The 10830-nt window shown below is 38.9% G+C and overlaps 2 protein-coding genes across 2 annotated transcripts; one reads left to right on the forward strand and one right to left on the reverse strand.

The window, feature by feature from the left end:
- Positions 1-178: 178 nt before the first annotated feature.
- Positions 179-7235, reverse strand: tomm34 (translocase of outer mitochondrial membrane 34). The gene is made up of 8 exons (XM_062544654.1): positions 6662-7235; positions 6250-6390; positions 5945-6041; positions 5632-5784; positions 5299-5504; positions 4773-4920; positions 2344-2470; positions 179-1549 (listed from the first exon to the last, which is right to left on the reverse strand). The coding sequence occupies exons 2-8, from the start codon at positions 6377-6379 to the stop codon at positions 1448-1450; spliced, it is 963 nt and encodes a 320-aa protein (XP_062400638.1). The 5' UTR covers positions 6380-6390; positions 6662-7235; the 3' UTR covers positions 179-1447.
- A 1099-nt stretch (positions 7236-8334) lies between these two features.
- Positions 8335-10826, forward strand: LOC134091919 (cytochrome c oxidase subunit 6C-1). The gene is made up of 4 exons (XM_062544656.1): positions 8335-8484; positions 9451-9564; positions 9751-9882; positions 10703-10826. The coding sequence occupies exons 2-3, from the start codon at positions 9460-9462 to the stop codon at positions 9874-9876; spliced, it is 231 nt and encodes a 76-aa protein (XP_062400640.1). The 5' UTR covers positions 8335-8484; positions 9451-9459; the 3' UTR covers positions 9877-9882; positions 10703-10826.
- The last annotated feature ends 4 nt before the right edge of the window (positions 10827-10830 follow it).

Here is a 10830-nt window from a genome sequence, read left to right on the forward strand (position 1 = left end):
GCATTGCATGCATATACGTAACTTTTTATCATTTCATTTGCTTTTCTTTGTATTATTCTAAGTATCATCTTTTGATTGGACATTGTAGTAAATAACTGAATTCTGTGACACTAAATTGAAAACGTAAACATAAAGTGTTAGGGAACAGTCAAGATAAAATGCTTACAGAGAGCACATATTTATCATGAATTTTGTTTTAATTGGACAATAACACCAAAGTGGGTCAGTGCTGAACTTTCTCACAAAGATTCACAACTCATTCTTCAGTTGTAGAGATAATACACATTCTGTGAAGTTTCATAATTAGACTGAATCAAACCACACAAGAGAGTGACTATATAGTGAATATATAGTTATATAGTGACTTCACTTGGATATGCAGCATGTTCAATAATGTAAACATGAAGTTAAATATGTCTTGCTTCAAGCAAGTGAGACCTGAGTGATGAACATTTTAAGGCTGTCAGCGAATGCAACAATGCCCTACAGTTAACTCTGAGCTATTACAAAAGGTAAGTTTAATTTGAGAAGCCCTAAATGCAATTATTACTAGCTAACTGAAGCTTTTCTTAAAACCCTGTACGTTATGTCTCTTGCACATTTATGGCAGACTTACACAATTCGCAAGTCCTCTACCTGCCTGCAATGTTCTGTGCAGAAGCAAATTAATTGGCAGGTAGATGAATCTCTGGAAGTTTCTTAATCAGTTAACACGGCTCGAGTACTGACATTTTAGTCGCTGAATACAGACGCCAGACATAATTTTTAATTCGGCAAGTAGTCATTACAAAAACATCGATATAACAATACCAATATTGATCCGCTAACAACTGACCTCATTGTGCCTTGTATGAATAAAACAAATGTTGCATGATGTACTGTATATGCTGAACAACCTATGATTGTTATGATATGGTGTAAGCCAATATAAAGTTATGACGGTATTATTTTGTGTCCATGTTATACAGGAGATTGTTTATGACTGATTCTAAAAGGCTTAACCAACTAACTATTATAATTGTTAATTATAATTTAACAACTATGTCCGTTACAATGATTACCTATACTACACGCCGCTGTATTTGCATTCTGCATTTGAAAACAGCACCAGTGGATCTACGAAGGAAAACATGTAGGTAATATTTGACCCAACAAAAAGAAAACATTTTCAGAGTGACGCAGATTCACCACCTTCAAACATTTACATAAACATTTAAAATATCTATTCACCACATTTGGTTCCTATGTCATGCACAACTTGAAAGCAGAGGAGAGATCAACGGACACTGAGCACACCTGTGAGGAAACGTGCGTGATGAAAAGTTTGAAGTTAGATAAATATGAGGAGAACTCAAGCTTAGGCTGTCTCGTAGGCACTTGGAACATGAACAGCAGGTTGGGGTAGGGTCCCTTGTTGTTTCTTGTTTCTGACCATTACGCCACAACATCACTTAGTCTTCTGCACATCAATCAATAATTTCTGTGCAGCGGTGTTCTGAGGCTCAATTTTAAGCAGGCTGTTCAGATCCTCAATGCATGCTTTGTTCTCCTGAAAGGACAAAGAAATGTTCCAAAACATATGAGAAAATCAGTAAAATTGAGAACATTAACAAGTATATGTAAATCCTCAATGTGCTATGACTAAGGGAACTTATTTTGGCATTGGTATTATACCATTCACAGGAAAAATTGTACACAGGTCAAATCTATATTATAGTGATTGTTCCAATGATTGTTCTCTCCTCCTAGGAATTTATCTGCAGTTTCCATCAAATGTGCAACTAATTCCACATTCCACAATTAAGCAACTTGGACAAAATTCACTAGAATCACTCAAATTGTTTTTCATTGTTCTGATCTTATTGCATCCTTATTTTTCTTCTTTAAAAGCAAATTGTACAAACAATGTACTGAAATGTTAGGTTGTTTAACTGAACATTATTAGGTTTACATGAAATAGAAGTGCACCAACACAGCGACTAAAATGTGTTGATATCAGACATGGTGAGGGCATTTAAGGCATGCATTCAAAGCATGCAACACCACCAACACAGGTGGCAGTGACACTGATAAAAGCTTGAAATATGCTTTTGATGATAAAGCTGTTGTTGCTATGTTTGTTATTATTCACTTTTTCACAGGTGGTCACTGGTCAGACATGTGGTCCAACCCAAACCACAGAACAAATGTGTTTAGTCTGGGGGAAACAACAGGTGTGTTTATTGGTCTTTCAGCAATTACCATCGAAATATAACTACCATAATACCAGAACAAATTGCCTATGAAGGCATACCTCAACAAACAGCATTGGTTTTCCATTACTTCAAAAGGACAGAATCTCACCTTCAGCTCCTTGTTTGCCTGTGCACGCCTGTATAGAGCTTTAATATTGGCTGCATCCAGTCCCAAAGCCTCAGAGCAATCTTTCACTGCTTCTTTGTACTTCTTCAAAGCGTTGTAACACAGCGCCCTGGATTAAAGAGATACAATAGCATTCCCGCAAGTTAACCTGTGTCATGTACAACTTTTCAGCATTAACTGTGAGCAACTGGTAGGAGATGTTCTACAAAAGATTAAATCCATAGGCGCAAGCTTTGGAGTTTCTTGGCTCATCTCTTAAGCTACCAAGGCGTGATCTTTGCACCGTTAAATAACAGAAACTGGGATGAACAATCCAGATTTCATCACACAGAACATTTAGCCCATTCAAGATTCAAGACATGTCATTTTTATGGGCACTTTTGTACATACAAACAATTAAGTATTGTTCCCCCAGTTTGTGACAGTATAAGAAACACATAACTTACAGCATATAGACATATAGGTTCACAGTTCACAATCATACTCATCGGACAGCTTACAGCAAACAACGAACAACGCTTGGGTTTACAGACTCATTCCATTTCTATTTGTGGAGGTACCATCATTTGGAATATAATAGAGCACAGGTCAACTCCAAGGGCATTCATTCTACTGATGAAAAGTGTTTAATGCACACTGCATGGTGACAGATGTTTGTGAATTACCAAATTGTACGAACATGAGCAATAATTTAGTGGTAGCTGCAGCCTTTGAGTGCAAATGCCTTGAAAAGGTAAGCACACACACCCCCCCCAACCACAAGACTTCCACATGACATTGCCGCTTTTCAGTTTGTCTGTGTCCCCTTATGTTACAACTCCTTATAAACTGCAAGTCTTACATGCTCTCCCTTTGGTTGCTCAAGGGTTGACACTCAAATGTTTTTTTTTTTTTTTCATACAGAAGTCATACCCAAATGAGCGCTTGTATTACACTGCGCAAATATGCCTCTGGCATTATGATATTACACACTGCTTTGCAGTATGTCTACAGTTTCCCCATGCTGTGCCTGTGTGTACTGTGTGTGTGTGTGTGTGTGTGTGTGTACATGAGTGGGTGTGTCTGCAAATTCTTTAATGACACTCAAATGTGCATCTGTATTACACTGCATAAGTATGCTATTATGACATTACATACTGCTTTGCAGTACGTTTTGCCATATTGTGCCTGTGTGTGTGTGTGTGTGTGTGTGTGTGTGTGTGTGTGTGTGTATACCTGTGTGCATATGTGCATGAGTGGGTGTGTCTGCAACAACAAACAAAGTATACTTTGACAACTCCCAAATAGTCACCTGTATCCGCATTCCACAACTACACCTCCACAATTATGCGGTAGCCATCATCACTGTGCAGCACAACTAGATTTACAATCAGTTTGTGTGTGTGTGTGTGTGTGTGCGTGTTTGTGTGTGTGTGCGTGTGTGTGTGTGTGTGTACGCATACAAAAGTGTGTTAGTGTGCTATTCTGAGTGTATTCATGTGCACGGAGTAAGGTCCTCCGGTCGCTACAATGGCTATCCGCAGTTGTTTGCCATATAAACCATTATATTGTGGTAGATCCCAAGGGAACAAATATGCATCTCTTCAGGCACACATGGCATAAAATAAACAAACTATCTTTTTCATTATGAAACAGGCAAGGGAGAAACAAATAGGAAGAAAACTATCACCTGAATAGGCTACAGTTAAATTCTGATAATAGATAACCTAAATTCATTGCTGTGAGCTTTTTATAGTAAGCACACACACACACGCACAGCGCGACCTGAACCTGGTTCCAGCCCATTCAAATTTTTATCTGGTATGCACGTGTTTTAGTGTCTGTATGTCAGTGTGTGTGTATGCTTGTCATTTACAGCTTAGCAATAAAACATATTATTGATTTGTGGTTAACATATTAGACTATGTTCTATACCATAAAGAGAGCACAGAGTTGTACACAGTAATTTCACATGCATTAGCCATACTGTGTGTAAACCCAAAGATAGTGTTTAGTGTATTGTAAATTTAAAAAAGGTGCGTAAGTGCCCAATAGACCAAATCAGATCAGATCCTTGGGTTAATAGGTGGGATATTACTATGCTTTGTTTCTCCACATATTTCACCCATATTGCTCTAACAGCAGAATGTAGCCTACACGCTAGCTGACATCATCGTTGTATATTCCATGTTGTAGTAGTGCAACTTTTTCTGCTCACGCCGGCAACATGAAGCAACACAAAAGGACTCAACAAACAGTCGACATCACAGTGTGTGCATTTTCCTTTAAGTCGTAATTATGTAACACACACTGTAGGAAAGCTTTGTACGGCATTAAAAACTTCACATTTCACCGGAATGTCTACTAGTGTAAACAAAAATGAAAACAGTCCAATCTGATAACGTTCCATCAGTCTTAATGGTGCTGCATACCTGTTAGTGTAAGTTGTGATTTCTGTAGGGTCCTGTTTGAGACTCTGGGTGTACTTCTCCACCGCCTTCTTATGGTCTCCTTTCTTCACCAGCGCATTACCCTCTTCTTTTAAAGTCCTGCCTTTTTTCTTCGCCGCATCGCTAACAACTGAAAATTGAGATGAAAATGTACACAATCACAAGTCCAAAGGCAATAGATAATGCAATGAGAATTCCATGTATTTGAAATGTCCCAGAATGCAACTGAGGCTTTTTATATGGGATAGCATGTAGCATAACATACACATCACATGCTCTTAATGTATTGTGTCCACATCAATATCATGCATTTCCTTAGACTTGACATGACCCTAAAAGTATTACTCTCCAGCACACATTGGTTACATCATAACATTACCTCTGCAAAAATGAAAGTGAAACCATTGTACTCATCTGGGAAACCAAAACACTCTCTATTGCCTGCACGCGCACACACACACACACACACACACACACACACACAATCTTGACAAAGGGCAGTGAATACCTGGCTTGGCTTTTTCTTTGACACCATTTTGTTGAGCGTTTTGGGCTGGGGCTGGGGCTGAGGCTGGGGCTGGGGCTGAGGCTGGGGCTGAGGCTGGGGCTGTCGATTGTAAAAGCTTCTCTTTAACTGCCATCGGCACCATTGGGATAGGAGGGAGCTTCTCTCGCCAAGACGGACCATCCATTTCGGTTAGAACCTTTGTCATTCTGTCAAACATCACATTATTTGATAAGCATTAAAATGGACTTAATACAACTATAAAGGTTCTGTAATCTGTAACATATCTTTGCAAAGCATGATCTCAAAACAATTCAGCTGCTGTACTGCTTTTACCTGTTTGTTCCATCATGGGCTGATGGGACGTTACAGTCTATCTGTAAGACTGTTTTGTAGTCCACATATGCCAATCTGTATCTTTCCAGGGCTTCATAGGCTGCAGCTCGACGCAACAGAGACTTCATACCGTAAGGAACCAAGTCAAGAGATCTGTTGAAGACATCAGTGGTCAAACGAAATGGTCTTCAACAAGCACCCAAATCGGTCTTACATCTACAACAGTGTACCAATACATCATAGTAATATGTACATGCAGTGTATGTGAAATGTGTATATGGGCACTGTACCATCCAGCATCACAGGGACTTACACTGTACAATCCTTCACACACTGTTCACAGTTACCATCTTTTAAATAACTGGCTGCTCGGTTTGAATAAAGGATGCTGAGATCCTGTTGGTTGGTACCTGTAAAGTTGAATTGGAAAGTTTAAGTTAGCATTACTGATAACTAGTTTATGTTCATTAAGCTCAATAAGATATCTATTCAAGAGTTTATATTATTTTTCAAAACATCTCCAAACTGCAGCATGCAAGGGTATGTGAATGTGAAGTTATATTAAACTGTGTGCAAATAGTGATCTGAAAAGCACTGTAAATGTTTCTTAAACCTCACCGGCTTTCTCCAATAGCTGAATAGCTTGGCTGTAAAGGGATGCAGCATCTCCGTACTGGCCATTTTTAAAACATTCGTTGCCCGTCTGCTTCACTTCAGACCATGACTGTGAACGCCGCTTAGAAGGCATGCCTGCCTAGTCTAACATAGATTAGATGATGTTATACAACACTCAATTCACAACAAACCATCAATCGCTAACATTAGCATACCCAGACACATATGTAAAGTTACCAGTGTACCTAGCTTGCTGGCTAACACAAGGGGTTCGATCAAATATTAGCAGATTTAGGCTCGATGGTAGCTGGCAAAATGATAAGCTAACAGAGCTGTGGAAGGCAACACTAGCCAGCTACGTGAACTAACTCTGAACAATTCATATAGGTTTGGCTAGGTAGATAAGTACACGCACCTTGAATATTTGCTGGTCGAGCAGATTGTCAATGTAACGTTATGTTATGAGGAAAGGTAGCTTGACAACGTAGCTTGCTAACGTCCCAGTGTGCTAGGTTTCACTACCTCACTGTACTTAAATTGTACGACACTGTACGAACTGTGACTAGCAAGCTAAACACTGCGGTAATAGGCCCTCTTCGCCCTATGACATTAGCGAATGTTAATTTCACTACTAAATCGGATATATTATATAATCTCAGCAGAGAAATATATCTTGAAAGGATGTAAAGAATGAATGCCCCTTAAGCGCGTGGTGGTTCAAAATCCAAGATGATACTCTCGCCGGTCCCCTTAGCTCCAGGAGGTGTTAAGTTTCAGTTTCAACTCTTTTTAGTGAGGACAGCACCAGTCCCGTTGCTATTTGTAACTTAGCTAACGTTACTAGAAAGTTCTGCAACTTAAGCCTACCTTACATTGCCAGACTTTGCAAAGATTTGGAAAAGATTTTTGAAAAACTACAGTCTCAGACCCTCTCACATCTAAAGACAATTCATTGAGTTTTTAGTCACAGGCCAGTCTCAGATTAGGATTTTGCAAAGACTGTGGGTCACTATTTACAAGACTGCTGCTAGATTCCCTCAAATTATTTCCATCGTGCAATAGGCTACACGTCATCATTCACAGGAAATCACATGATAGCCTACTCATATCAAAGTAATTTTTTCGCGTTTCTGCAGCATTGTTTGATGTGTGACATCACTAACAGATATAGAGCTGTTCTGTCACGTAGAACAACCGACTAATAAATTATAAGAAATGAAATAACAAATAATCATAAAGGCTACAGCTGTCGCCTATTTTGCCCCTTCCTGTTTCATGTTCGCGCAAGGTTACTATTGGTTTTTAATGTTCACGTCACTATTTGCATGAGCCACGACTGAAAAGACTTCCGATAATATCAAACATGTTTGATATTGTCGTAACGGCAAAACTAGAAAAAGACTGCCTCCGACGGACTTAAAACCGCTAAGATTGGCACCTTACACTAAACGATTTGGATGACGGGAGCGCGCTGCGATTTCAGTACAACTCCCAAGATTTCCGCCCGATTTTGGAAATTTAGTCGCCGACTGTTAAAACAGACCAAAATCGTGCAATGTAAGCCAGCCTTTAGCTGATAAATTAGTTCCAAATGCATGAAATAGATGATCGTAGTCAAACCAAACGCGAGCATATCCCTGTCTGGCCCATCTAGTTACAGGTACAATTGGCATAACATGGACTGTGGGCATAGGTGGATTATCACACACATTTTTAGTGTTTGAGAAGCACGTGGAAACATTGTATCTGAGCTTGAGCCGTAAGAAAGGAAACATGTTAACTCCTTGTAGTTATTTATTTGTGCGAATAATTCAGGAATCTAAAATGTGTATAAAATTACACTATACGGTTATGCAGTTTCACATAATTTCTCATGTTAATTAAGCATGTTTTACATTAGACAAAAATATCAACACGCAAGTGGTTGTCACTGCATTACATTTTGCATTATCATAAACAATACTTTAACCAAAAGAAGTTTATAGCGCGGCGTTTCTACCAGTAGGTTCACGTATATAAAGCTTGATAATATTTATGGTTGATTCACGCAGAGACTTTATTATTGGTTCACGTCACTGCTGCCACTTGGCTGACAGTCTGAAGTCATGTGATTTCCACAACGATTTTCTTGTGTCCTGAGTTGCCCCGTTTGTCGCTCTGGTTGTCCCTCATCAGCTCACATAGTTCCTCCTCATCTTCAACTCCGTCTCCGTGTTCTCGCTAGTGAAGGTCGTAAGCGTAAGTTGATAATATGTTCATAATGAAGATTGTTTGGTATTTATATATGTTATTATATGAAGCGTAATATATTGTGTTATCGTCACTTTGAGTATTATCTGTTAATGGGACCACTCGTTTGGTTCTTTTGCGTTGTTTTAACTGCTAACGCTAGCCTACGTGCAAACAGTAACGTAGTCAGCCTTCCTTGATGTCACCCAATCCAATAGCTAACGTTAGCTAGCTACATATCCTATACGTTGCGCAAACATTAATGTTATCCTATAGATGAGGGCTTTTAAACGGAATTATCAGTCTTCAATCTCTTGCTCCTTTTCGGACGTTCACAGGTTGCTAATTTAATTCAGAAGACATGTTATCGAACTTAGACGTTTTGTCCGACGTAGCCAGCTAATGCAAGTTAATATTACTGTTAGGTACATGTTGATTTTAAAATATCAAACTAACGTGAAGTTACCATATAACTGGTATGCTATTCAATTCTATTGATGTCTTACTTGTCAATGTTGATTTTTTATTTAAGGGATTATATTCGACAACCATAACGTCAAATTAGGCTCTTTTTCCCCTGTAGTTGATGCTAGTTTACTGTGGCTGTCGGGCTAGCTGATAGCTCGCTAAATCTTATGATCGCTAGGCGGCCTTTCGACCGTCTAGCTATGAGGCCAATGTGAAATACCAAACATAACGTTAACCTTAGCTGGCTAGTTAAGTAAAGTTATTTAAATCATGGCAACATTGTCGTTATGCTAATATAAAGTTATAGTAATTGATCTTTGTTGAATAACGTTGCTCACGTTTGACCTCCTTAAGCATAAAATACCTGGTGGTGATCCAACGACAAATTCTCAGTTGTGACCGACATGGATATAAATGCGGTTATTTTGATGTTAGCTAGATACTGACCAATTTTACAATATGTATGTTTTATCCAATTTCAATGTTTCCTCTCATTTCCTCTTGTAGGCATTGACAATGTCGTTGCCAAAGCCAGTCATGCGAGGGCTCCTCGCTAAGCGATTGAAGTTTCACTTGCCCATCGCTTTCACTCTGTCGATTGTTGCAGCTGCCATTTTCAAGGTCAGTTTTTTTAATGAGGATATTGCATTTAATAATTATACAAAGGTGAAGGCATATATCATGAACGCCACCATTATCATGACTCATAGCTCATCAGTACAGTTTGGAAATGATGTACATGCAGAATACAAAAAGTATTCAGAGTACTTGAATGTTCAAGTGATTGTCTATTTTTGCTTCCTTTAGTACACTGTCACAGAGCCAAGGAAGAAGGCATATGCTGATTTCTACAAAAATTATGATGCAATGAAGGAGTTCAATGCCATGAAGGAAGCTGGCATATTTGAAAGTGTCCGACCATCTGGGGAATAAACATCTGTGAGTTTGTATTCGTATTGATATGTGGTGCATAGGTGAGATGTTTTGATGGTTGATGATTTAATGTTTTGAACCCAATTTGGAAATTATTTGTTAATCTTCAATAAGATGCTGTGATTCACCACCAACAAAAGGTTGCTTAAATGCATACTATCAAAGTTTTTCAACTTACAGTTTGGTTTTCATGGTAGACTGGCTTGCAATAGGGAGAATGGCGCCCCTTCTCAGCCTACCCTACCATGTACAGAGAAAAAGCCTGGCATCTTAGCTATTCCCCAATCTGAAGAATCACAAATTGCTTTATGGCAATTGTGCAATAGCTTTCTATGTGTATGAAATGGTGTTATATTGCCTTGTCAGTTGACCTGGCTCTTCAGAGATGATCTTTTCTGGTTTGCAAATAAATCCACATATCCAGGAGGAAGGGTGCAATCCATGAGCAGTATTTATGACTGTTGTATGAAATACAAATACTCCGCAACGGTACAGGGTGCCTAGTACCACAAAACCCTGAAACGGCTTTGGATACCTGGATGGGTATGATTGCTTTAAAAGGTGTATGTGTCCTTGGACAATCTGCCCACCAGACATCTGTTGGCATGCAAATGGGCTTGTTCCTAACCCCTAGGCTCTACTGTCTAGTCATGTGTAATGTTGCCACTCGTACTGAATTTGGTCAGCGCTATATTAATAGGTTGCAGTATGTGACTATTTTAATTTGTATTAGTTTGTATGTATGTGTTTTAGTGTTTGAGTGTATAGGTTTAGCCTTGTGTGTTTTCATGCTATGTGATTGTAATATTCTGTCTACTCTTTACAGGTGATGTCCCACTATCCATTCCCAATTTTTCTTCCTGTCGGACTAGAACATTTTGTGTGTTGCTATGAATAAAACAAACATGCTCTACTACTGTACAGTAGTGCATTGTGGGTTTTTTTGAGAATGCT

The sequence above is a fragment of the Sardina pilchardus genome, chromosome 9 (genome assembly GCF_963854185.1).
Source record: "Sardina pilchardus chromosome 9, fSarPil1.1, whole genome shotgun sequence".
NCBI lineage: Eukaryota > Metazoa > Chordata > Actinopteri > Clupeiformes > Clupeidae > Sardina > Sardina pilchardus.

Excerpts from the sequence above, each read along its gene's own strand:
- tomm34 (XM_062544654.1), bottom strand. The coding sequence starts at position 6,379 with ATGCCTTCTAAGCGGCGTTCACAGTCATGGTCTGAAGTGAAGCAGACG. Across the intron at positions 5,785-5,944 it reads TGTGTGAAGGATTGTACAGT|ATCTCTTGACTTGGTTCCTT; the intron begins GTAAGTCCCTGT and ends TGTCTTCAACAG. Across the intron at positions 5,505-5,631 it reads GCCCATGATGGAACAAACAG|AATGACAAAGGTTCTAACCG; the intron begins GTAAAAGCAGTA and ends GATGTTTGACAG.
- LOC134091919 (XM_062544656.1), top strand. The coding sequence starts at position 9,460 with ATGTCGTTGCCAAAGCCAGTCATGCGAGGGCTCCTCGCTAAGCGATTG. Across the intron at positions 9,565-9,750 it reads TTGCAGCTGCCATTTTCAAG|TACACTGTCACAGAGCCAAG; the intron begins GTCAGTTTTTTT and ends TGCTTCCTTTAG.